The sequence below is a fragment of the Mustela lutreola genome, chromosome 5 (assembly GCF_030435805.1).
Source record: "Mustela lutreola isolate mMusLut2 chromosome 5, mMusLut2.pri, whole genome shotgun sequence".
Taxonomy (NCBI): Eukaryota; Metazoa; Chordata; class Mammalia; order Carnivora; family Mustelidae; genus Mustela; species Mustela lutreola.
This window is the reverse complement of record NC_081294.1, coordinates 119,732,690-119,758,819: the sequence shown is the minus strand read 5'-3', so window position 1 is coordinate 119,758,819 and position 26,130 is coordinate 119,732,690. Positions and strand designations below refer to the sequence as shown.

The window sequence follows — 26,130 nt, the reverse complement described above, 5'->3', positions numbered from 1 at the left end:
AAAATATTTTTATCATTATTATTTATAGAAAAGGGATATAAAGAAAAAACTCAAGTTTTCGGACTCTATGATTTCCTGACATTCAAAAACTCAGTCTGTTTTTAGATTTTTTTTCACATAATGTTCTCAGGCCTCGAAATATTCTAGGACTGAGAGGAACAAAAGAAAAAGAGAATCAAATTAGTGCCAGAATGTTTTTCTCTACAAATGTCCACCGATTCCCCTCACCCCTTCCATTATCTCCTGCATTCTGCTTAACATAGTGAGTAGCTGAGAATTTCTGAAAAAAGTGGATCGAACGTAGCAGAGCAGTACGGTCCAGAAGTTTGCTAATGTTAATCTCCAATATAAATTATTTTTTGTCTTGTTTTCCAATTCTGTTGTTCCAAAAGTGTAGCATTTTTCTCTAGTCCATGTCCTAAAACTATACATTTACCTGAAAGGGAACTTCTTGACTACTGCTGCTTTAATGCTCCCCGAGCCTATCTTTGGGGTTAGAACGTTGCATGTTTCTGAGGAGACTGGAGGTCGCACCTGTCCCTCCTCTGGCTTTGCAGAAAATGTTTTAAATAGATAATGTGGACTCTTCATGACATACTTTAAGTATTTAAAGTATTACATTTCATTTGAAATGAAAATTCCCAAGGTTGTTTTGTATTTTAAACATTTAAAATTGGGCCTTTTTTAAAAAAATAACAAATTCGTGGTTCTGGAATGGAAATCTGGTTTTATAAGAGGCTTGAGTGCATAATTTTCTTCTTTATTTGAAATCTGTTTACTTTTAATGGGCAAAAAATATTTTCCTTTGAAAATACTAAATTTTATAACATCCATTCGTGGCAAGTCTAGTTATCTTTTAATCTCACTTTGCAAAGCACATTAAACAACTCTAGTGTTTTCAGTTTGTGGGTTTTTTTTTTCCTTTTCTTTTTGGCTTTTTGTATATATTTTTTTTCTAACATGACCAAAAAATAGTTTCAAAAAAGCATTATTATTCGGAAAGCACATTGTAGGTTAACAGTTGACCTATTTTTCCCTGCTCAAATTAATATGCGATATCCTAAAGACACCAAGCTCAGAATTTTCCCTGCCAGCGAAAATACAATACATGGGGAAGCCTTTAGATGGAGACATAGTTCAAATAAACACTAGAATTCTGTTCCCAGGGCTTTGTGTAAGAATGAACATTTAAAAATACTCAGAGGGAAATATGAAAAGAAATTCATTTCAGATGCTTATACTGATTATAGAATTTATATTATATTTAGTCTTTTATAATGGAAGAGGTTTTCTGCATATTAAGCTGACACTTAAAAAAAATAAAAGGTTACATCTTCTTGGCCAGCAAAGTAAATTTAATGCCCTTGCACCTTACAGCAAAGCATATTATACTGCAAATAAGAATGTTGTTGTTGATGATGCAGAATACAGGCTGTATGTAATCAGTGGCATGCATCAAAAGTCATCTGATAGCCACATTAAAGCCACATTTCCTATTAAGAATCAGACTAAATTACAACATGGCACTTCCCAGAATGAGCCAAGGAAATGCGTTCTGCGAGAAGAAATAATTGTATTTGAGTGTCTCTGTAAAAATCAGGAAGTCTTTTAGCAGTAAGTAATAATGCTTTTCTTTTTAGTCTGCCTTCTTTTGTGTTGCAATATATTCAACCTCACTGGCAAGCCTATCACACTAATTATTATTACATCTAGTGGTTCAGTTATCTTGATGACTACTGTAGCTGAAATACGCCAAGGTCAAATCCTTAATAGCGTGAATCAAACTAAGCAGCCATCATACATCCAGTTGCTTTTGAGATATACTGGATGAAACAGTGTATCCCAGACCTGTTTATGAGTCTTATTATTCTTCCAAACGTGGTGTAAATTATATGTACAGCTTAATTGTGCCGTTCATTTTGCAAAAGTTCCTTCTCAAAAATTTTGTGAGAAGCAGGCACGTTTTATTTGGCACTTTAGCTGACTTTGGTGGACCAGAGGTCAGCTCTGGTTCTTTTCAGCCATCCAAAAGAGTCAGAGTGTTTATAAGCATCTTCTCAATCCATTGGCTTCCAATAATTTCATATGATATTTACACATGTAATAAATTCACTGGCACACAAGTGCATGCTTTGCTTGGTTTATGCACACACAAAATGGTATAAATGAACTCCAGACCATGTTGAAGAATGCTGCTCTCTCCAAATTCCTCTGTATCTCTAGGGTGGAAATAGGCATTTAGTTTGTAATGTGTCCAAATATAAGCATCTGTACACATTTGGATGTTCTATGAATATGAAATTAAATATGAAACTTCTTTCTTTTGTGACAATTTTCTTTCTTTAATTTTTTAACATGCAGTTGCACATCTGGACAGCAGTGATTTCTTCTTTAATTTAAATGTGTTGCTTTTTTATAGACCGTGTTTGAGTAAAGCAATTTGAATTGTGCAGCTATTCATTCTGAACATAGCAAAACATCTATTATATTCAAAGATTATTTCCAAGGAAAAAAGTAAACATATGAGAGAAACTGGTTTGTCTCAGCTTTGGCTTGGGGAGTTTCTGGCTTTGTGGTACTCAGTCCTTATCTTACAAGGGTGACATGACCAGGATTCTTTCTCGGTTCCTTTTTCTTTGAAGAGTAGTAAGTGGAGGACCTTATTCCTGGGCAACTCAAAATACAAAGTGTTTTAACAATTATTGGTAGGCCTTTTAACTCCCTTTGGTCACTTTGTTTTAAGACACACCCCCTAATGTGGCATTAAAAAGCAGTAATCAGTATTCACTACCCCATGAGGACTTTAACAATGAAGCTTACCTGAGTCTGCCTTTTCTCATCCCTTCACTGTCTTGGTGTTCTATTCTGCATCCTCAGGTCCCCTCCGTTATACATCATTGTCTGGGGCAGTACTATTAAACATGTTGTACTTGTATTCAGATTACCAACACCATTATTAATATTTTCAGCCAAATAAAATTGTATTTCCTTGCAAATCATAAGACATTTAAGTTGTGTTGAATTATAATTAAAAGTCATAATACGAAAAGAGCTCCTGGGCGACTATATAATATACAGATTCTACAGATGAGTTTGGCTCCATTTGAAAATGTATTTTTTTAAAAAGTATAGCCACATACTCTATTTTATATGTTAATGACAAATGCTCAGCAAATAGGGACTATGGAAGAAGAAATATTACACTTTTAAAAATAATGTTATCTGCTTATTCTTTAGCTGTAATGTAGCTGGCAGGCTGCATTTGGGGCTGTCTCCGTGTGTTTTTAAAAATGTCATCTTTATTAGTATTACATTCAAGGAATAGTACCAAGAATCCGTTTCTTTCAAGACCTTCCTCCAGTGTGTGGCATAGAAGTCTGCGACGAGCGACATTACAGAAGGTCATGTCACTTTTAACTGCTTGCATTACATCTTTCTGATTTCCCTAGTGCCCTTCCTTTGTTTGATTAATACTACTTGCTTTCAAGCAAGGTATCAGAAAGCATAGTTTGGAAAGAGAATTCTAGAGCCAAACTGAGAGATTCCCCCCTCAAGAAAAGGGAAAGAAAAAAGAAAAGAAAAACACAACTTTGGAGAAATGTATCTTTTCTAACACATGCATTTTTTTCAACACTTATTTTTGTTTTCCTCAAGGAAATTCTGCATATGTGTTATTAAGTTATTGTTGACAAATGTTTGGTCAGTTTGACTTCATATACTTGAAAACAAAACTATGTAGTCTTTATGTGGTTTTATTGAAGAGGAAAGAGCTGGAGTTTGAGACAGGACTCCTTTATTTTGTTTTTCTTTGTTAGGTATTAAACTCCTCCACTCTCTTTCTACATGGTAGGTGTTACGTGAGTTCTCTGGGAGAGGTTGCAGTTTCTTGAAGTCACTAAATGCACTTCAGGGATACGTTCAGTTTGTTTTTAACACCTTAGTTGCAGTTTCTGTATTCATTGAATTTGGCCAGGGCTCATGTCTTCAAGCACAGCCCCACTTCTGAAACACTCTTGCCTTCATAGCCATCCATTGCTTTGGTCCCTTAAAGCCTGCAAAGTAGTGAAATCATTATCATTTTAAAGGAGGGTCTTGATCCACGCCTCTACCTGTGTCCATTTATGTGTTTCTTGGTGACTGTGAAACATGAATTGGAATTTTATATGTCCTAAAGAACACTGAATATTTTGCCCAGGACAAAAAGAATAATATAATTTTTAAAAAATGTATGTTGAAGGGGCGCCTGGGTGGCTCAGTCAGTTAAGCATCTGTCTTCAGCTCAGGTCATGATCCCAGGGCCCTGGGTTCGAGCCCCACATCAGGCTCCCTCTCCCTCCACCTGTCACTTCCATTGCTTGTACTCTCTTTCCCTGTCCAATAAATTTTAAAAATCTTTTAAAAAATAATGTTTAAAATATCATTAAATTCATGTTAGTTTTCTTCTCACTAATAGCTAACCTTTTTGAACATTTATTTTGATACGAGAACTGTGTTAAGTACTTTATACACTATTTCATTGGGTCCTTAATCAACACTGTGGGATAGGTGCTATTATCTCCTGTTTCCAGAGCACTTTAAACCCCACCTGAACGAAACGTGGTAATGGGATACATTCTGAAGCAGCTTCAAAACATCCGTAGGAAAGCATCTGTATTATAAATCCTCACTTGTAGATGTTTATGATGTAACATTAAAAAGGCACTGGAGGAGGGGAAAAGCCCTCGCTAGAGCGCTAAAACACAACACAACGGCCTCTAGCTAACACAACACTTTTCTGCCAAATGTAAGAGCAAATGGTTGTATTGGGTGGTTCTGGCTGCACATTTGTAGAGCAATTGTGCGTAGCCAATTACCCACTTGTGCAGGGGAAGAACAGTTTGGGTTTCGCAAATGAAGAGCCTGATTCTGTAGACCTCTTTGAGTCGTTCTCAAACATAAGATCCGCAGCTGATTTGGAAAATGTGTAAATGAAGCTATTGGCTTGTTTGCTGTTTCGATGATATTTTGGATTTGTAGAAAATTAACTTGGAGGAAGTAGAAATCTCCAAATCTTAAAGGTTAAATGGGTATGCTTTCTGTTTCTGGGCATATATTGGAAGGCATTTTGAAAATTTGCTTTTATTAATCTGCATCCCTGATTAAGTATACGTCTTTCCAGATAAGCTAGTTCAGTTCTGCAAACTAGTTCACTTCCTTCCCAATCTTTTTGAGGGCTCTGAAGAATAGATGATGCTTTCATCTGTTCACTCTATCAACAAATAGTTCTGGAACACCTATTATGCACCTTGCAATCTGCTAGGCAGAATCCAACACCCTTCTTGCTTCCTCGCACCTGCGGCACGATCATAAGTATTGAAGAGGAGAAGCATGCAATACATTTGTTTATTTTTATTTATTTATTTGACAGGCAGAGATCACAAGTAGACAGAGAGGCAGGCAGAGAGAAAGAGGAGAAGCAGGCCCCCTGCCAAGCAGAGAGCCCGATGTGGGGCTCAATCCCAGGACCCTGAGATCATGACCTGACTGAAGGCAGAGGCTTAACCCACTGAGCCACCCAGGCGCCCCAATACATTTTTAATCATAACCAGCAAAAACATTGTTCGAATTTATGCATGGGAGTAAAAGTATACTTGTAGTATTTGTTTCTTTTTCTTCGACATATTCGATAAATGACTTTGTGCAGGTAATTTTAGTAAAACATTACTTAACAAAATTATCTGTTTTATACCTCCCATATATACAACTTTTATCTGAAAAATAAAATGGATCATAATGACCAACCTAACAAATTACTTAATTTAAATCTGTCATCTTAGTAGAGATACAAAATTATAATCATTTAAACAAAACTTAGGAGAGTTGGGTGAATTCTTCCCTCCCCACCCCTCACTCCCGACCCCCAAGAACTGGGCAGGGAGTGAGAGCCATCTCTGAGTTGTCCCACTGTCTGGGTTTGCATTCTGTTTCAGCCATTTGCTGTGTTAGGTGAATGCTTTTGAAGAAATACAAAGTACTGAAATACTGTGGCTGCTTCTCCCATTGAAACCTCCATCAAAAATGGCCCCGTTTGGAATTGCCTGGTATAGAGCACTGTGATTATATGTTATTGCTATTATTGTCTATATACTTCCAAATACTTCAAATTTTCAGGAAATTAAAAGCCAACGTGAAAGATTAGCTTATAGTCTCCATTTAAATTTTACTGAATTATAATCCTCTTGAGGGCTGACATGAGTATAGATGAAATATCTGTGTTATTCATCTTTGTATTCCCACAGTACCTAGCACTGTGTTTCTTGGCCAAGGGGCTTAACAGTAAATGCTTAGAGAGTTGCTGAATAGTGTTAGAGAGAATGTTAAGAGTCCTTCTTTCTTGCTGAGGCTGAATTGCTTTATATGCCTTCAGAATAAGTGTAAACTCTCACCAGATATTGGAAATAGCACATTGTGCTACTATGGTTCTTTTGAAATGCTGAATGTCCAAAGCAAAGACCACAAAATTCTACCATGTAATAGAAGATTTAAAGTATGACATTAAATTAGGAACAATCTCACAGGAACATCTCACAGATGTTTTTGGTTCTATATTGGTTTATGAGAAAAGGAGGCTTGCGTTTGGGCTATTCTTTTAAGTAGGCTAATGCTTTTCGAATATTTGAGAACAATTATTAGATCACCAAGAGTCCTGACATGTTATCTCAGTTTGTGTAGCTCTTTGCATAACACAGTCTTAGCTATTGAAGTTTTCACTCATAACATATTCCCGTCTGTATCATAAGCCACATGAAAGCAGCACTCACTGTCTCTATCTTTTAAAGTTATGAGCTTGGGGAGAAAGATTTAAAAATATTTAATAACCATGATTCTATCAAGTTTATTCAGAAATAAAGATACAGACTGGATAAAAAAAGAAAAGCACCACAAGAATTAGAAAGTATATGAAATGGCATCAATGCAATCAGAAGTTGGCACTTAGCTGAAGAGCAACCCTCCCCAAAGTTTTTTTAAATGTTTGGTTTCTATGGAGAGAGAGAGAGAGAGGGAGAGAGAGAGAGAAGGTGTATAAAACCATAGTAAAACACCTGAAACAGGGGAGCTCCCATTTGTAATGCCACAGTGACACAGTAATCAAGGAAAGGGTAAATTATTGAGCAAATCCAAAATGACTATTCCATTATGCTGAAGTAAGTACACTAGGAGTCATTAAAAAATACATTCATGCATACCCATCTACCTGGATTATATATACATATTACATACATTAGATTACTGAATACATTTCTAATTTTCAGTGTCCATTCTCATAATGTAACCCTTGTGTAAAATCAGAGAGTTAAAATTAGAGTCTCTGGCAATTCACAAAATAAAAAAGGAAGAAAAAGAAGTAATACAGAGATAGTCAAAAGTTGACATTTATCCACAAGAATTGAAACTTGAGCCTTGGTTGCACCAAAACCACAAATGACAAAAGAAAAAATTAACGAATGGGACCACATCAAACTCAAAAGCTTCTGCACAGCAAAACAAACAATTAATAAAAAGACAACCTGCAGAATGGGAGAAAATTTTTGCAAACCATCTCTCAGATACAGGGTTAACATCCAAAATATCTACAGAATTCAGTCAACTCCCTAACAAAAAAAGCAATCCAATTTAAAAATAGCAGAAGAACTAAACAATTTTCTACAGAGGATATAGAAATGGCCGACAGGGGTGCCTGGGTGGCTCAGTGGGTTAAGCCGTTGCCTTCGGCTCGGGTCATGATCTCAGGGTCCTGGGATCGAGCCCTGCATCGGGCTCTCTGCTCAGCGGGGAGCCTGCTTCCTCCTCTCTCTCTGCCTGCCTCTCTGCCTCCTGTGATCTCTCTCTGTCAAATAAATAAACAAAATGTTTAAAAAAAAAAAAAAAAGAAATGGCCGACAGATAGATGGATTTATGCTTAACATCACTAGTATCCAGGAAATGCAAGTCAGAACCACAGTGCCGTGTCACCTCTGTATCAGTGGACCACTGAGTTAGCTAACATCTGTTAGAATGGCTGTCGTCAGGAACAGACAATAAGTGGTGCTGAGAATGGTGAATAGAGAGCGGTGACTAGAGAACCCATATGGTTGGCGGAAACGCAAATTGGTCCAGACACTATGGAAAACAATATGGAGGTTCCCCCCAAAATAAAAACAGATCTGCCCTATGATTGAACAATTACACTTCTGGGTATATACCCAGAAGAAACAAAAACAGGGTGTAGAAAAGTTACCTGCACTCCCATGTTTGCCACAGTATTAGTCACAAAAGCCAACATATGGAAACAACCCAAATGCCCATCAGTGGATGAACGGTTGAAAAGGATATGGTAGGGGCACCTGGGTGGCTCAGTGGGTTAAGCCGCTGTCTTCGGCTCAGGTCATGATCTCAAGGTCCTGGGATCAAGTCCCGCATCGGGCTCTCTGCTCCACAGGGAGCCTGCTTCCCTCTCTCTCTCTCTCTGGCTGCCTCTTCATCTACTTGTGATTTCTCTCTGTCAAATTAATAAATAAAATCTTAAAAAAAAAAGGATATGGTATATATACACAGAATATTACTCCATTAAAAGGAAGGAAGGTAGTGTCCCTTTTGTGACATCATGGTTGGACCTTGAACTCATTAAAAGCAAGACGAGTCAGAGTTAAGTGTAGTACTATATGATATCACTTATTTATGGATTCTAAAAAAAAGTTAAATGATAAAAAATAGCAATAAGGCAGTCACCAAGGGGGATGGAGGGTAGGGATAGCATACACACACAGGACAGATAGTAAATAAGCCATAGAGATCTGATGCACAGTGTAATGAACATAGAAAATAGTGTACTTTTAATTATGTAATAAGATAAAATATTGCCACATTAGCAATCATTTTACAATATATAAATGTATCCAAGTAACTCATAGTATACTTGACTTAACCAATGTTATGTATCAAATTTATTCAATAAAAATTTAAAAATAAGTAGAATTTCAGCCATGAAAGCTATTAGTTTAATGCCATAGGCCACCGGCATAAATCAGTGACGAGGAAATTACTTTACCTTAGAGTTTGGTGAAAAGTAAATCAGAAATAACAGAGCTGTTTTCTGCTTAGTTATCTGATTCTGAACTTAAAGTGTCTGATTAATACAGAAAGTGGAGTAGGTAAAAAGGAAATCTCCTGATTGAAAGCATCTCTGAAATTAATGTTAGTTTACCTGATGCATATTTCAGGTTCTTTAGGTTGTCACACAACATCTCCCACAAGTAGGGTTCCCCTGACTGGGATTCAGTTCCCTGGTATTAATCAATTAAAGTCATTGCATTTTCCTAATCCCTATCTCTAGATCAAATGTTCCCTCTCTGTGCATCTGTTTCAAATGTTAATGAAGTTTTCATTTCCAAAAGGTTGAAAATGACAGAACAAAATTCTCTGCTTTAAGAGCACAAAAATGACTTCTGTTTCTGTCTGCAGGTAGTGGAGGACATGCTGGAGGACGAGGAAGAAGAAGATGACAAAGATGACAAGGTAATTATCTTTCCCAGCACTTGGGTACCAGGGGATGGGGAAATGTAGACATGACACTGTTTTCACAGACAGTTAAAAAGGGAGTTGAAGTGTTTGAGTCCAGAAAATTGGACAGTGCTGTTTATCATCCTAACAATGCCACTGCATGTTGCATAGAAGGAGAGACGGCTATAAATCCTCTTCGCTTTTGTCCAGTGCTGGGTCAAATATTTTTCTGCCAGGAACAAAAAAAAATAATTCAGCTTGTCTGGAACTTGATAGCTCTCGTGAAGATAACAGCAGTGACAACTGTTTTTGAAGGGCAAAAATTTGTCCTATCTTGAGTATTACAAATCGGGCTACACTTCGGAGGAAGGGAGAAGGGAAAAAAAGAGCAGCCTGCTTAAGTTGAACATGAATATTGTCATCTGTAATTTTCCAGGAATTGTGCAGCGAAAGAACACACGTGTGTGGGGAGGAGGGCATTTAAATAATCCCAGTGTTCAGGGCCCTTGCCTAGGCTTGACTTGGAATGACTCTATGGCTCCTTGGTTGGGAAAGCTTGCTGAGAGGTTGTTTTCTGATCACTGGTTGGCATGGGAATGGTGACCACAGTAAAAAAACAAAAAACAAACAAACAAACAAAAAACCCAGTAGTTTCTGGGATTTCTTGGTATGGTTGTCCCCTGGGAAGACAAATTAGAATGATCTGGTATGACTGTAGTTGTGTCTGGGGTGAGAAGAAAGGCTTTTTATGACAAGAAAGAGCGATGCTGATTTATCGAAATCCTTGAGCATTTCTAGATCAAAAAATCTTACAAGAGCTAGAGTGAGATTGGGAAGGAAAAGAGAATATCACTCCTTTTTCATTATTCCCAAATTGTTTAGTGTATAAAACTAGATTTTGACTTTCACTGGAACCAGAGTTCTTATAGTAAAGAAGTGATTTTTTTTTAATAAAGGAGAACAATCGTGTATCTTAATTTATGCCATTGACCTTTGATTCTAGTAGAGATGTACAGTTATATCCTGGTGTAAGAATTTGCATGCTGGAACCAAGCATTAGAAATGTAATTTAAAAAAAAAAATCACAAACTGTGGGAGTCAAACTCCCAAATGATTTTTTTTCTTGCCTAATATTCAAGGCTAGAAGGAAAATGAAAACATAGACACACACATACACACTTTCTGCCTTCTAATACCATTCCAAACATTTTGAAATTGATAGAGCTTTTAGGTGAAATTCTCCTTCTGTACATCATTTAGTCATTAGCGACATCACCAAACATACACTAACAAAATCTCCTTTCTACAAAAACACATATGTGCTTGTTTTTAATGTTAAAGAACATGAACATACACTTCTGGCAATAAATGAGGTGATTTATTGTTAAGGTCAGTTGTAGAGCTGTAGAGAGCTTGTATTTTAACTCAACATGCCAGCTCTGAATCATCATTTCTCTGCTGATAAACACTGAGCTGCCATCCATTTATAGCCATTTTCCCTTGCTTGTTGCTGCTTTATTATTAAAGCTACCATAAAGATTCATTCCAGCAGCAGGCGTTCCCTCCAAAATGTTAATAAATGGAAACCCTTAGTGTAGTCTAGTACTTCAGTGTCCCTGCTTGAGGTCAACCTGAGTTTTTTTTTTCTTTTTTTTTTTTAAAGCCAGTTTGTTGATACTCCAAACCACTCATCTCCGCTTGATGGTCATTTTTTAATAGAGAGGATGTTAGGAGTGGGGAGCGAATAACGCACCTGGTTAACCAGCTCACCAGAACCTAGATGTCAAGTGGAACATGCCAGGTGGAAAGAGCACCAAGCCTCTAAAGTGGCATCTATTGTAATCTAGTGTTTAGGTGTCTGAAACTGACACCCGGGTTCTAACACATTTTCAGATCTAGTTACCGAAGGTGATTGAAAGTGAGTGCTTAAATTACTGTGTGAATTCAGCTGTATTCTTGCGCACAGGGTGCTGGCAAACAGTGTGTTTTCCATATGAAAAGATGGTGAGCTGATTTTCATAAATCCGACTCTTTATTCAAGTGATCTATAAGGAGGCTTTTCTTTTCTACTCATAATGGAATTGATAGCATAAAAATCGTATCTGAACAAAAAAAAATAGGAAAATCTCAAGTATAATAATTTGCAAAAGACTTTTAGGGGTCTGCATAATGGAAGACTCCTAGAGTGGATGTGTTAAAATATAAAGTTTTTCCTATAAGCAATGGAAATATGAAAGGATCTTTCGCCTTCCCATTTAGTAGCTTCCGTCTCTGGACTGGCTGTCACAGTGGTAAAGGTTGTTAAGTCTTGGCTATCAGTATGTCTGATTGGGAGAAGGGTAATTTCCTACTTAAAAAATTCATTGGTTCTTCTGTTTAAAGTTTGTGTGTAGAGTCATGCGTAATGGAATTTCAGGAGAAAACAAATGTGTTTTTTGCCATATGAGCAGGTACTGACCTCTAGCTCTCATTATTTCTCTGTTTTCTCATATGGTATAATAGTGGGGTCAGGTCAGTGAGTCCTCTTATAGGATAAAAGTAAAAAAGATTAATAAATGTGCCAAAGCCTCACTTTAATTGAACCTGAAGCATATGTTGCAAGTATGTAAAATATGTCCCAGATGTTTCACCAGGGCTAGTTTCTTGGCTTTCCCTGATTACCACAAGGCAGCTATTAGTCCTCTAACCTTTGGACTTGGGGGTAAATGGGGTATTACGTGGCACAGAATGAGAGCACCTGTTTTCCATTCAGCAAAGACCCCTGGCAGGCTTTGCCTAAGCCTATCCATATGTTTTCACTTAGCAGATTGTTGGGCGATTATGAAAAGTGTCTTTCTTTAGAGCCAGCATTGATATTAGTCACTCACAATGAAAGGGCGAGTCATTGGCTACTTGACAAGGTCCGTGTGGGCATAAACCGAAGTCGTTTATTTCATTTCGGCTCGAAGTGTTTTCCCTCCCCACCATTATGTAGATGGTTAAAGACACAGGTACAAAAAGGTGAAGCAGACAAAGATGATAATAACTCTGCATCACAGCTGTGTGAGAGCTTTTTTTTAGTGCTGACTTCAGCACCACCTGGGAAGACTTTGGTTGAAGTTGGTATAAGCTAAGTCATGATTCACCTGGATCCCCAGATCTGGAAGCTTTTCCACACCGTGGCCTTTGGAGCATTCTTTTTGTCATGTGTTCTCCCTTTTTATTAAAACAGCTGATCCTTATTCGGGTGAAGGCGTGTGATCCCCAGACTTCACCTTCATTCCAGAATCCCTTGTCTACATTGACTTTAATCTAAAATTAGGTGACTCCTCTCTTCATCCAGTTCCATGGTTTTCACAAAGGCAGAGAATATGGGTTTTAAATGGTGGGTCTTAGTTATGAATCATTGGCTTGTTAATATTTTCACTTATCTGCATTACATAGCAGCACTCTGTGAAGGTGTACTGGAGATGAAATTTCTCCTGAATTGAATGTTAGGAAGACATCACCCTGTGTTCTCAGTTCCCTTTGTTGTAGAACATTCTCTCTGCCATCGACCACAAAGTCACAATTGAATCTGATTTTTGACCTGACACCAAACCCTGCCTTTGTGGTTAATAGAATGTCTTAGTAATTAAGGCTTAGCTCAATTACCCCGGTCGAGGTATTAAAAAGCCATATAATAGTGTTTCTGACCACATTATTTATAGTAATACAGCGGTCGATCTGCATAATCTAGACATCTAATTAATGAAGATCAGCTTTCATTTTGGGGCTTAAAAAGTTTAGGCATGCTTCCCATGGTGTGTCCTACCCTTGTAATGGGACCCAGCTGCAGTATGAGGAAGCAGAAGATAGAATGCAGGTTTTCCTCAGGATAAGCATGGATTCAAACGCATGGCATAGTACTAATGTTTATTGATAAAAGATATTTAAATGTTCAGACATTTATGCTTACATTGCTTTGCCTTTTTCTTCAGCTATTAGGTCAAGGTTACTGTGATTCAAGATAACTAGATGCAGTGAGTGAAACTTATCTGACTTACTTCAAAATACGCAGTTTGCTTGCTTTAATTCTCAAAATCTGTGTTATCTGGTTTGATCCTCCAGCCCTAAACATGTATATAATATACCCAATATGCATACATCTCTGCATCTGAAATCAAGCATGGGAGGAAGGAGATAACTCTAATGTGTGAGAGAATATTTCAATCAGAAAAAATGGCATTTTCTAGTTATATTCAATGGAATAATTACATGGTGGGGAAGCCGATCAAAGCTTTGGAGAAAGGCAGGGAAAAGGAGTCAAGAAAAAAATTCTTAAAAAGAAATCTTAACTCACATTTAACTGAAATAGCATTGTCTTAGTTTATTGGTTTTCTACTACTGCATAACAAATGGCCACAAACTTGGAGGCTTACAACAAACCGCATGCATTAGCGCTCAGCTGGGTAGGTCAGAAGTGTAGGCATAGCTCAACTGGGTTCTGTGTTCAGTCTAATTCTCAAGTCGTCAGTCGGGCTGAGTTCTCATTTGAGGCTCTGCAGAAAAACCCACTTCCAATCTTACTTGGGCTGTTGATAGAATTCAGTTCCTTGTATTTGGAGAACTGAAGCCCTTATTTTTCTTGTTGGCTTTTCACTCCTTGTGGTCACTTTCCATGGTCCTTTCCATCTTTATATCCATCAATAGACAATCTCCCTCCTGACAAATCTCTTTCACACTTGAACTCTCTTCAGGAAGAGCCTAGTCCCTGTTAAAGGTTCGCCTGATTAGGCCAGGCCCACCAAAGGTAATCCTTTCTTAAAGTCCACTCTGCCATATAACATAACCTAATCACGGGATGACCATCCTATTGTATTCTTAATTCCCTTCACATACAAGGGGAGGGGATTATACATAACATGTACACCAGGAAGTGGGAATCTTGGCAGTCATCTTAGAATTCTGCCTACTACAATCATCTAGACCTACTAGTTCGAATTTATTTTAAAATGGGGAAATTGCTTCAGCCAAACATAGGTGCATTGCCAAAAGTGATATTGACAATGAGTGGCAGAGCCAGGGATGACACTCAGGTTTTCCCAAGTTAGGCATCTTTACCATTCTTAGAAACTAAGTTTTCCATGAGAATGAAAGTTAAAGAACAGATGCAGATTACCTTAGACCTGATCTTCTGGTATTCTGGTAGTATAATCAGGGAGTATACCATCTAAACCAGTGAGGTGCTCTTCTAGGTTTCTAGTTCCTCACACTCTTCCTGTGCTTTCTGCCCTTTCCCACTGTCCCAGCTAAGTCGTGGTGTGGTGGGCAGAATAATAACCGCTCAAAGATGTTCTCATCCTAATCCCTGGAACCTCTATTACACTGCATGGCAAAGAGGCCGCGAGGTAGCCAATGAGGTGAAGGTTGCTGATCAGCTGACCTTCTAAGAGTTGGATTATGCTGGATTCTATGAGTGGACCCAAATTAATAGTAAGCATCCTTAAAAGCCTAAGAAGCCATCAAAGTGGCCACCCCTTGCCCAGCTATGGCCCAAGCCAGTGCTCTGGACCTTCCTGGCCAGAAGGAGAGCTGCTGAGACATCTGGAGGACCTGAAGGTAGAGCTCCTCCAGCTGCAAGTCACCAACATTACAGGCCGTGCAAGGTCCAAGGTCTCCAAGATCTGAGCTGTCTATGAGCCCCTCACCCTTGTTCTCACCATCATTCACCAGACTCAGAAGGAGAACCTCAGGAAATTCTACAGCCCCAAGAAAAGGTGCGCCCTGTACCATAGGCTCAATGAGCACGAGGAGAAGCTGAAGGCAAAGAAACAGCAGCAGAAGGACCAGCTGTACAGCATCTAGTGTGGGGGCAGATGGAGTCAAAGCCAGAGCCCTGACATTAATCCAACAAACTGATGGGGGGCAGGGTGGTGTTAGAGGGTTGAGATGCTCTCTGGGCTTGAAGATGGAGGAGGGTGGCCACAAACCAAGAAATGTGGGCAGCCTTTAGAAACTGGAAAGGGCAAGGAAATGGATTCTCCCCTAGAGCCTCCAGAAAGAAATGCAGCCCTACCCACATCTTGAGTTTAGCCCAGTGAGACTCACTTCTGACTTCTAGATTGCAGAACTTTGAGTTAATAAATTTGTGGTGTTTAAGCCAATAGGTTTATACTTTATAGTGGCAATAGGAACTAATACCGGTGCCTTCCAACTGCATTTTCCATACTTACAATAGTACATTTTAAAGCACTAGATCTGAGCTCCTAATTTTTTCCTTATGAACTTAACCCTATTTTTCTGTATGAATATGGCTATACAGTTTTTCATTCAATATGGAAACTAAGAACAGTATAACAAAGCAATTTTTTTCTTTTTTTCATTTTATTTTTTCAGTGTTCCAAGATTCATTGTTTATGTACCACAGCCAGTGCTCCATGCAATACGTGCCCTCCTTCATACCCACCATTAGGCAAATATTTTTATCCAAATTGCCTTAGTTTTTATTCAGAAAAGCTTGCCTAGAAATAAGAGTGGGTTTGTACTCATGTCTGTGCACTTGGTTACTTTCCTGTGTAGGAGCCTGTATTCGTCATTGGTGAGTGCGGCACCAAGTCATGGTTAACTTGCTTTTTCCACAGAAGAATTCCGCTCCCTCAGAACATTCATTCTATTCCTCAAAACAGTTCACTCCATGAAGCATCAGGGCAGAGGGTATTAGCCCTACTCAGGTCACAGACCTTTTGAAAATCTGAAGAAAACTGTAGACTTCTTCCTTGCCGGTGGGTGTGGGGGGAGACACATAAACACATACACAAAAACTTTTTCATGCCTTTTTTATTGCAATGGAAATAGAATGATTTTTACAGAGACTATAAAATTTCTTTATAAAGTCATATCTCTGTGGCTCTCACTACCTTCCTCTTGACATTAATGCCTGGTATCCTCAAACACCTGAGATAAATGCAAATTGTCCAAGTAAAAATAAAGTTTAGTTCAGCTCAGAAGTAAGCCTCTACAAGAAGGCTGATGTTTGGCTTTGATATTGAAATTATGAGTGGTTTTTGACATAGCAATAGGCTTGTTATTTTTGACATCTGTTTGAGTATGACTTTTCAGTTGCATGGCAATACGTGCTTAAAACACTGACTTGGCAAGAGAAAACAGTAGCAAACAGAATGGGAGCTGCTGTGGCTTTATTTGATGAGGGTTAAGCACAGAGGAATTCCTCCAGTTCTCCAAAGTCCTGGTTGAATTTATGTTCTGTTGTGTTAAGTAGATCATCTTTTAACACGTCTGCATCATTAATGCCTCATCATTTAAAAAAAAAAAAAAAAAAAAAGAGGACTTCACTTCCTGTGAAGTCATGGGAGACAAGAGTTAGCTTTTAAGGAGTTTTATAATGATTCCAACTGTCTGTGGGTTTCCACCTGTAAACAAATTGGAAAGCTTTGTCACTCCTTGTTCCTTTCCAGAAGCACTTCTCCAGCCTTGGAATGTGTAGATAAATGCCCCAACATGCCCTTCCAGCATGGCAGTAGAGAGAAAAGAATTGAAATAGAAAGATTTAGTTGGATCATTTGACAAGGATAGCCATCAGGTAAAGCAAACTGTGAACGGACTCTTTCCTGTTGCTTTTTTCTAGTCATTGGATTTCCTTTGCCTCAGAAAAGCAGAACTTGTATTTGAAAGTCAATCACATGTTTCGAGACAGGTCCTCTGGAAAACTAGTTAATGTCTGTATTGCAGCAACGAACTTACTCTCAGACTTCCATTTCTTGACAAAACCTCTTGAAATAGTGTGTCAGCCCTGGCTCTCAAGGGGTTGACAACATTCGTAGAAATAGACACACTTTTTTCAGGCTCCCTGGCAGAGTCGTTGACACTGGCTGACACCACTGCATGTTGAGATGAGGAGCAGGTTTCTTCACCAAAGCAGCAGAACCAGATGTGTTGCCAAGCATCACAGATGCTCTATCAGAGCCCAGAGTGCCAAGATTTTTATTCTGCCTGAAAATTTGTTTGGCAAAGAAATTCTTCACCATGCTAGAGGCATTGACTCTGCAGATTCTAAAAGAAGTTCACGACAGAGGAATTCTTCTTTGATTATAAGAACTTGCCAACAGGAGTTGGCTATGCAAATAGAGGTATCAATTTGAATTGTGACATGCAAAAGAGAGATATTAGAGAAATGTCAGGAATTCTGTAATGTTGACCTCACTGGATGAGAACACAACTTGAAGACCTGTGTAACTTCACCAAAATATTTCCAGTGACGTGGATTATTTTGCGTGGTGGTATGATGAACCAAAAAAATATTTTAATACAAGTCTTTTTTTTCCCCTTGGGGAAAAATCCAAAGCCAGGTAAAGTCCCAGTCTTTAATAACCAAGAAATTTTTATATAAAGGAAAAAAATCCACAATGTCTAATAGATTTTTCAGAGTAGGCAGCCTGAGCTGCTCCCTTTAATGGAATTGGTTGCATACTTCTGTTGGCCAGAATCCTGCAATTCCTGTGTTCCATCACACTCCAGAACTAATAGAAAATCAATAGATATGAAAACCTTATGGTATATTTATTTTTCCTTTGAAATTTTCCAACTTAAGCTAGACTCAAAGTAAAAAAGATGTATGGCTATAATCATGTTAGCAGGGAGTGTTTTCTCAGTTTCTTCTCAAAAGCAGGCTATGCTAGGGTCTTAACATGGCAGTGACATTACCTGTCTACCTTCAAGAGCAGATTGCTCTCTGTTCACAATATTCTTTGCTGCTTACTGATCTCAGGCCTGTCCGTGTAACTCACTCTTGCTGACCCATGCCAATTTGCAGCCAAAGGCTCAAGAGCTATCCTTGGCTCTGCCATCTCTCTTTTCCTTCTGAAACATAGCTGTAACCATTCACACAGGAGATCCTCCTTTAGCTTGAGTTCTAGAATAAAGATGATGTGGAGCCAACCCAGAAGGGCATGTGGTATGAACAAAAAATAAACTCAGTCCTTGTTTTGAGGAGCCTTTGTGATTTTGAGGTCTTCATTGCTGCAACATAATTTCGTCCAGGCTGCTGAATAGCCTCCATCCCATATTACTCTGTGTGAATCAATGTGCTAATAGTATAATTTGAAATAAAACACGAGTTTTTTTAGTAAAACCAATCAGGGTCTCAGAAAGGGAAATTTAGAATAATTTTTTCTTCCTAAAAGCACAGATCTATCCACAGCCCTTGAGGCCCACTGTCAGATACAGGTTGAACCAATTTGCTGTTGGGGCTCTCTCATTGGAAATTGATTTCTTTTTCCCTTAAGCTTATAGTGAGGACAAGACACTGTGAGGGTAGACAAAGATAAATCGGGCAGAATATGGACCTTTCAAGAGTCACTGTCTGCTGGGACCCTTGATGATGTAAACTAATAATACGGAGAGAAACATGTTACAACAAAGTTAAAAAGAGTTTGGGAAAAACAGGAAGATGACCGTCTTCCCAGAATTGGTAGCAAATGTTGCACAGAGGAGGTGGCATTTAGTTTAGGTCTTGAGGGACAAATGAGAACATAGAAAGAAGTGTGGTTTGTAAAGTTAAGGAGAATGTGGGACAGTGGGACCATGAAGCAGAGGGCGAGGACACTGGGAAAGGTAAATTTAAGACTGTGAAGGAATCTAAGGAATCTGAATTCTGAATTCTAAGGAATCTGAATTACTTCAAGCAGTTCTGAAATAGGGAATTGTCATGATGACCTTTGTGCTTTTAGAAGAAAACTCTGGCAAGGGGCAGGTTATGGAATAAGAAGGAAATGAGATTTGAAGTAGAGAAGTATGCTAGGAGGTGCCCTGGTCGCTCTAGCAGGAAATAATGGCGGCCTGTGCTATACCAGCAATTGTGATAATCAGAAAGAAACAAATTTGAGAGATTTTTTAATAGTAAATGTAATAAGATTATTGAAACAATTTATGTTGTATAGACTAAGGGAAAACTAGTAGATGCCTGGTTGAGATATCTTTGTATTTGTGTAGCACTTCAAATGCTTCAAAGTACCTTCCCTCCCGTACCTTAATTTAATGTTCACAATAACTGTGCGCATTGACTTATCAGGTATCATTCCCATGCTTCAGTATCAGGAAGATTAACTTGGCTAGGGGGAAGTAGCTAAGATTAGAAACCAGATAATGTGACTACAATAGGAAAGTAGTTGAGCCTAAAAACAAGTTAACTTCTCCAAAAAGAAGCTAAGTCTAGGAATTAGGTAACTTGCCTAATGAAGAAACTGAGATCAGAAAACAAACCCTCTAATTAACTTTTCTTCTGGTCATGTTGTAGCAAAGCCCATTGGCCCACCTAGAAATGACACCTAGGTCACTTGGTATGCAGTTTTGCAGAGTCATCGCCCGTTTTCTGGTCAGTATAGACAGAGAGTATCATCTGTGCCTGCCCAGCCCTCCTCTCCCTGGGCACTAGTTCTCAAGAGAGAACGTTTGGAAAATGATGGCAACAGGTCCATATTCAGTGCCTTTTCCCCATTCAGTGTGCTTTCACTAAGTAAACACAGATCCAGGGTGGAAGCAAGAAGTATTCATGTACAAGGAGGCAAAATATTTTTGATACCTCAAAAGCTGGTTCAGAGGGAAAGGAGTATAGTAACCATGTTGATTCTGGCTTTGATCTGAAAGTCTTGAGGAGACCATGATGCAGGAGGATCATGGGTCAGTTGAGAAGCCCTTTCTCTTGTCACTATTTTTTAAAATGAAAAAACTGAAACCTCTGAGACATAGAGTAACTCACTCAAAGTCACAAAAGAAGGGAAACAATCAGACTACAAACTTGTCTGCGGCCAAAGTCCACCAGTTTGGACTGTATAACAGTCTCCCCATACACGCCCCCCCCAAACCCACATAGTGACCTAAAGCAATAATGTTTATCACTCTTTATTATTCAGTGTGTTGACTGGGCTCACCTAGGCAGTTCCTACGTGAATCTCTCTTGTGGGTCTAGGCAGATGTCTGGGGCTTTGGTCTTCTAAGGGTGGATGTGGGCTGGATATTCAAGATGGCTCAGTCAGAAGACTGGAGGTTGTTGCTGGCTTCTTACAACATGGCAGCTCAATTCTGACAGAGAAAAGAGATCTGAAAGTGAGGGTTTCAAGAGACCAAGCAGGAGCTGCAAGGCTTCTTATGATACAGCCTTAGAAGTCCAAGAATGTCCCTTCTGTCATGCTCTGTTGGTCCAGCAAGTCACTAAGGGCAGCCCAGATTTAAGGAGAGGATGAATTTAGTTCTACTTCTTAATCAGGAGTGTCAGGGTCCAACTGCATAAGAATATAAGGGAGGGGAGATGTTATGTGGCCATCTTTGGAAAATAAAATCAGCCTCCATTTCTTTTTTTTTTTTTTTTAAGATTTATTTATTTATTTCACAGACAGAGATCACAAGTAGGCAGAGAGGCAGGCAGAGAGAGAGAGAGAGAGAGAGAGGAGGAAGCAGGTTCCCCGCTGCGCAGAGAACCCGATAACCCGATGTGGGGCTCAATCCCGGGACCCTGGGATCATGACCTGAGCCGAAGGCGGAGGCTTTAACCCACTGAGCCACCCAGGTGCCCCAATAAGCCTCCATTTCTAAAGAAGAAAAGCTTTTAATAGATATCCTGTAGCATTAAGGAATGTGAACCCTGTTGCTTTAATAGGAGAGTATCTCTTTATCTAAGGTTTATCAGCGCGTAGTGCTTGAGTAGGTTATCTCAAAAATTAAACAAGCATAGCACCTTCAAATGGCCAGGTATATCCAAATCTTTTTATTTATTTATTTACTTACTTACTTACTTCACTTTTTGTTTTGGATTTGCAAATTGAAAAGAAACAAAGGATTGACTGAGTTGTCATTCTCTACTTCACTAAAACCTCAAAGTGTTAAAACCTAAGTCTCCCTCCTTCTGCTTTGCCCATAGATAAGGATTCTGTACAGATATTCCACCATCTAGCTGAACTCTCCATGGAAGCTAGTTGGTGGGTGGAAAGGAGTTGTAAAAAAAAAATCCTTCTTAAATTCCTCTTCAAACCGTAATGGACATCCATTGTCCTCCACCAAGGAAGGAGGACAAGATGCCACTGTCCTGTTCCCTAGAAGTCAGTCAGTTCCCTGCTCTGACTGGCTGCCAAAAATAAAAAGTCAAGTGAGGAAAGGAGATTGCAGAATACTTCCTTCTTAAAACATAGGGCTTTCTCCTTTTCAGAAAATGTAATTCAAAATTGTGAACAGTTCACATCTGGTATTTTACTATTTTATTCAAGGACATCTCTCAGGGAATTTAAAAGATCACTAATAACTCTAAAAATTTTGATGTACAAACTCTAAGTAGCTCAGTCAACACACTTTTCCAGGATCACTGGAGCTAATGTTTTTCTGCTGGAGTGAGGCAGCATTATGTGGATATTAAAATCAATATTCAGCACATTATGCACATATATGCTGTTTCCTGGTTCCGATTATCTTGACCGTGTATTCTGATCAGCAATGATCTGAGAATGGGGACAGCATCTGTATTCTCTGCAAATCCACACTAGAATATTTTGGAGACGTACAAGGCGGTATAGTAAACGAATATACAGCTGTTGCAGTCTGATAATGTAAGATTTTATTGATTATCCAACAGAGTAACCACCCTGCATATTAGGCTTGCTTGTCACAACCTTCAGTGCCTGGGGTAGTTGAACAAGTTCTTTTTTTTCCACTGAGCTGACCTCAAAGCCACATAGTTTCTGAATCAAGGTCCTCAGATTTCATACTTTGGCAATTTCTTTCCTTTCTAATGGGGTATATTAGAGAAAATGTGTCACCTTTTGCACCATGTAATACCAAATCAGATCAGAATTCATGCACAATTATGTCAGTGGAAATCTAATAGTATAGGCTAGCTTATCTCTAGATAACACATGGAAGAATAAACTTCCACAACTGACAGATTTACTTGATTTTTTTTTTCAGATAGGTTATTTGTAAGTAATCAAGCTAAAGAATGTAACTGGATTATTTTTCATACTATTAAAAAAAAAAAAGACTCTCAACAGTAAAATGGTTGCTAAGTATTCAAACTCTGTCACTCTGCCTACCCCCCACCTCTTCTTCTTTGAAAAAGTTCCTGGATAATGAGTGCAAAGAAAGAACAACAAAAAAAAAAATTTTTTTTTTTTGCGTTAGCTATATTTATTAAGAGAACTAACAACTTTAGGAAAACAAAATTTACATAAAACACTTATGTAAAAATAACTCTCGTTGATAGTTAATGGCATTTAAAAAACACAGGTTAGGTGGTTGTCTACCTTGGAATGATATTAGGCTGCCTAAAAAGCATTCATCTGTGTTTCTCTTACAATCAGTAAAAGTCAAAGCCCATCCCTAATCTGAAGTCATCTTGAAACCAATTAAAATAATTTAAGAGAAGTTGTACTGCAAATGTGCTTTTTAAGTGTTTTAGACTTAGGATGTCTTAGGGATGTTGTAACCCCTTTTTAATGTTACTATTTATATATAACTACCATGTGTATAGTATTACACCTTTAATGCACTGTGTGAGCTGTCACTTGAAATTAAGTGCAAGCATGTTCTTTTTTGGCCTTCAGTTTCTCCTACATTAAACGTTTAAATAATGGTATCAGTAGTGGAAGTGTGGGTTGCTTTCCCAATGGAAAACTCGTTTCTACATCTGGTTGGGTTGTGTGTGGGTTTCTACACGAAAGATATCATAATATCAGAATCTTGCAGTGTTTACACACCTGGTATCCAGAACTCTACCTGATGTCTTTTCTCAGGAAATTAATGGAATCAAAGCTTATGGTAGGCATGTTTGATAGATAGACCTTGTCTGTAGAGATCTGGTGATAATTCCATCAAAATTTGTCCCTAGTTGATCGTATATCTATGCATTTTTATATCTTTGTGGTTTTCTTCACCAACTTGTGCTTGCTTCAGTGCCTTCATTAGAAGGTCAGGTTCTGAGGATTTAGTAATTCACCTTGAAAATGTACTATAAGTTGAATGTATCAAGCATGAGTTTTCTCCCCTCGGCATGAATTTTATAGCATTAAAAAAAGGTAAACCTATAACTAAAATCTTTTCTTCATTCCTGTTTTTTATATATATGAAGTAAATAGATGCTTACTGATTTCAGGTGTTTTGTTTATTTGTTTCCATAAGTCATGTTTGTTTGTTTGTTTTATTTTATAATGGTATTATACAGACTTTTCTCCACAATAATAAAATTGGGCATTTTCCAAACATGCAGAACAATTAGGTTTTTTTTTTTAAGATTTTATTTATTTATTTGACAGAGATCACAAGGAGGCAGAGAGGCAGGCAGAGAGAGAGGAGGAAGCAGGCTCTCTGCTGAGCAGAGAGCCCGATGTGGGGCTTGATCCCAGGTCCCTGGGATCATGACCTGAGCCAAAGGCAGAGGCTTTAAGCCACTGAGCCACCCAGGCACACCAACAATTAGTTTTTAATACAAGAGATATCCAGATGGGAACACTTGGAAAGTTATAGCTTCTACTAGAACAAGTGATGTGACGATTAAAATTCCTTGCATTTATTTCTGAATATTTCCCTTCCTACAATCTAAGTCATAACAATAGGACGTCCTGTGTGAATCATTTCCCATAACAAGTAAAAGTAATATGTTAGAAAGAGATCAGTTTTCATTTTATGAGGGTGGACCAGCGTTGTCACCTGTAAGTGTGTTTGCATCTAGACGCATACACATAGCACAAAAGTGAAGGGGGAAATATTCTGATTAAGAAAAAAGGAATCAAGATAAGGTATTTTTCTCATATTCAGTATGAGTGATTCATGGAATTCATTCATTCACTCCCATAGTCATGCATACATGCACGTAATAAATACTTGTGTACCTATGGCAAATGTCTGTTCTTGCATCCTATGTGGACACATTTTCAAAAAATAGTAAGATTACTTTTCCTTCCTTCACCATCAATCTGAGACACGCTCTACATCTGTTGCCTCCATTTACTCCCCTCTCTTGTTCAATCTTAATTCTTCCCTTCGTGGCTTCCATTTATAACACTGTACTAAACTTGTTCCCTGAAGACATTAATAACTTCACTGGATCCTCTACCTTCTTAGAGCATTTAGCTCAGTGCTATCTTAACCACCATTTAATATCCTCTTTCGTCTCCCTGCGCACTCAGGGTTTTTTTACTCTAACACTTTGGTTTTCCTCTTTTGTGTCCAATGTTTGGGTATCTCCCAATTTTGTTCTTTCTTACAAAACTAATCTATGGGGGCACCTGGGTGTCTCAGTCAGTTAGGCGTCTGTTTTAGGCTCAGGTTGAGATCTCCAGGTCCTGAGATTGAGCCCCATGTCTGGGCTTCCTGCTCAAAGGGGAGTCTTATCTCTCTCTCTCTCTCTCTCTCTCTCCCCCATCCCCCCCTCGGCCCCTCCCCCTGCTCATGTTCTGTCTCAAATAAACAAAAATCTTAAAAAACAAAAACAAATCTATGCCCACAATTTTAACTATCCCTTCAGGGAGCATAATTCCAAAATTTTACTTTCATTCACTTATTCAGTCATCCATGCAACAAGTATTATGTACTTATAATGTTCAAAGTGCTATGCTATGTGTCTCTGAAGGATACCAAGAGAAATGAGACCTAATTCCACTACTTGAGGAGCTAACCCTTTCTGGTTATGACTTTTGTCCCAAGTCTGTTGTGTCTCTCCATACTTTTGGACATTGAAAGTTGTCTCAGCATAAACCCTAACTCTGTATATTTCAATCTGAACTTGTATTCTTCCTCTCAAAATAGCTTCCATTTGTTGCTAATGGATTTCTGGCAGTAGCATAGTATCTTACGAAGGTGTAAAAACTCAAACCATCTTTTGGTGGTTCTCTCTAAGCTGTAATAAAAATTCCATAGATTGGGCAGGTGTGCTATTCCTTACTTTATATCTTCCTCTCAGATTCTTGATGTGCTCTGTCTTGCTGTCTACATGAAAAGCCCTTCCTGCTTATTTAAGACCCATTCACCCCTCCCTGCATCCTGCCATTGAACTCTTTAGCCAATAGTGAACAGTACTTCAAAACATAGAATCATGGATTTGTTCTCCTCAGTTGATATTCATTTGTTTTTCCCTTCCTTTTTTTTTCTTTTTTTTTTTTGAATTACACACCCTATTCTGAGCACCACACTAACATCATCTCATTTCTTGTTCACGACAGCACTGTCAAATAGGTTCTATCATCTACTGTGCTGGGCTCAGCAACTTGTCCAAAGTCACAGATAAAGACTGAAACTAGAATACACTTCTGTCTAGACTCCAAAGCCCATGATTTAAACCATTATGCCACATTCTTATGACATTTACATATTAATTATTAATTCATGATCTTATTCAATTTTAATGTGTCCTGTCTCCACAAAAACGTTATAAACTCTAGTGACCAAAACTGAGGAGTATGACACACATGATGCACAATGTTATACAAGCATTTGGTTAAATAGTCAGTGAAGAGAAAGCTATATGTGTATGAATGGAAAACAGCAATTCAGGGGTCAGAGTCCCACCACCACTCCAACTAGCTATGTTGTATACTGGATAATACTTAGCAAAAGAAATGTGATTGTCCTATGATCTTCACTTTGCCCATATCT

The 26,130-nt window shown here is 38.4% G+C and overlaps 1 protein-coding gene across 10 annotated transcripts in view; it reads left to right on the top strand.

Moving 5' to 3' along the window:
- The window catches only part of MCTP1 (multiple C2 and transmembrane domain containing 1), a 543,974-nt gene that overhangs the window by 461,152 nt on the left and 56,692 nt on the right, over positions 1-26,130 (top strand). For all 10 annotated transcript variants that reach the window (XR_009354067.1, XM_059175490.1, XM_059175489.1 and 7 more), the window contains one exon: positions 9,481-9,534. Coding sequence is in view for 9 of the 10 variants with exons in the window: in XM_059175490.1 (XP_059031473.1) it covers positions 9,481-9,534 (54 nt within the window). In the remaining variant the exon portion in view is untranslated. The remainder of the gene's footprint in view (positions 1-9,480; positions 9,535-26,130) is intronic.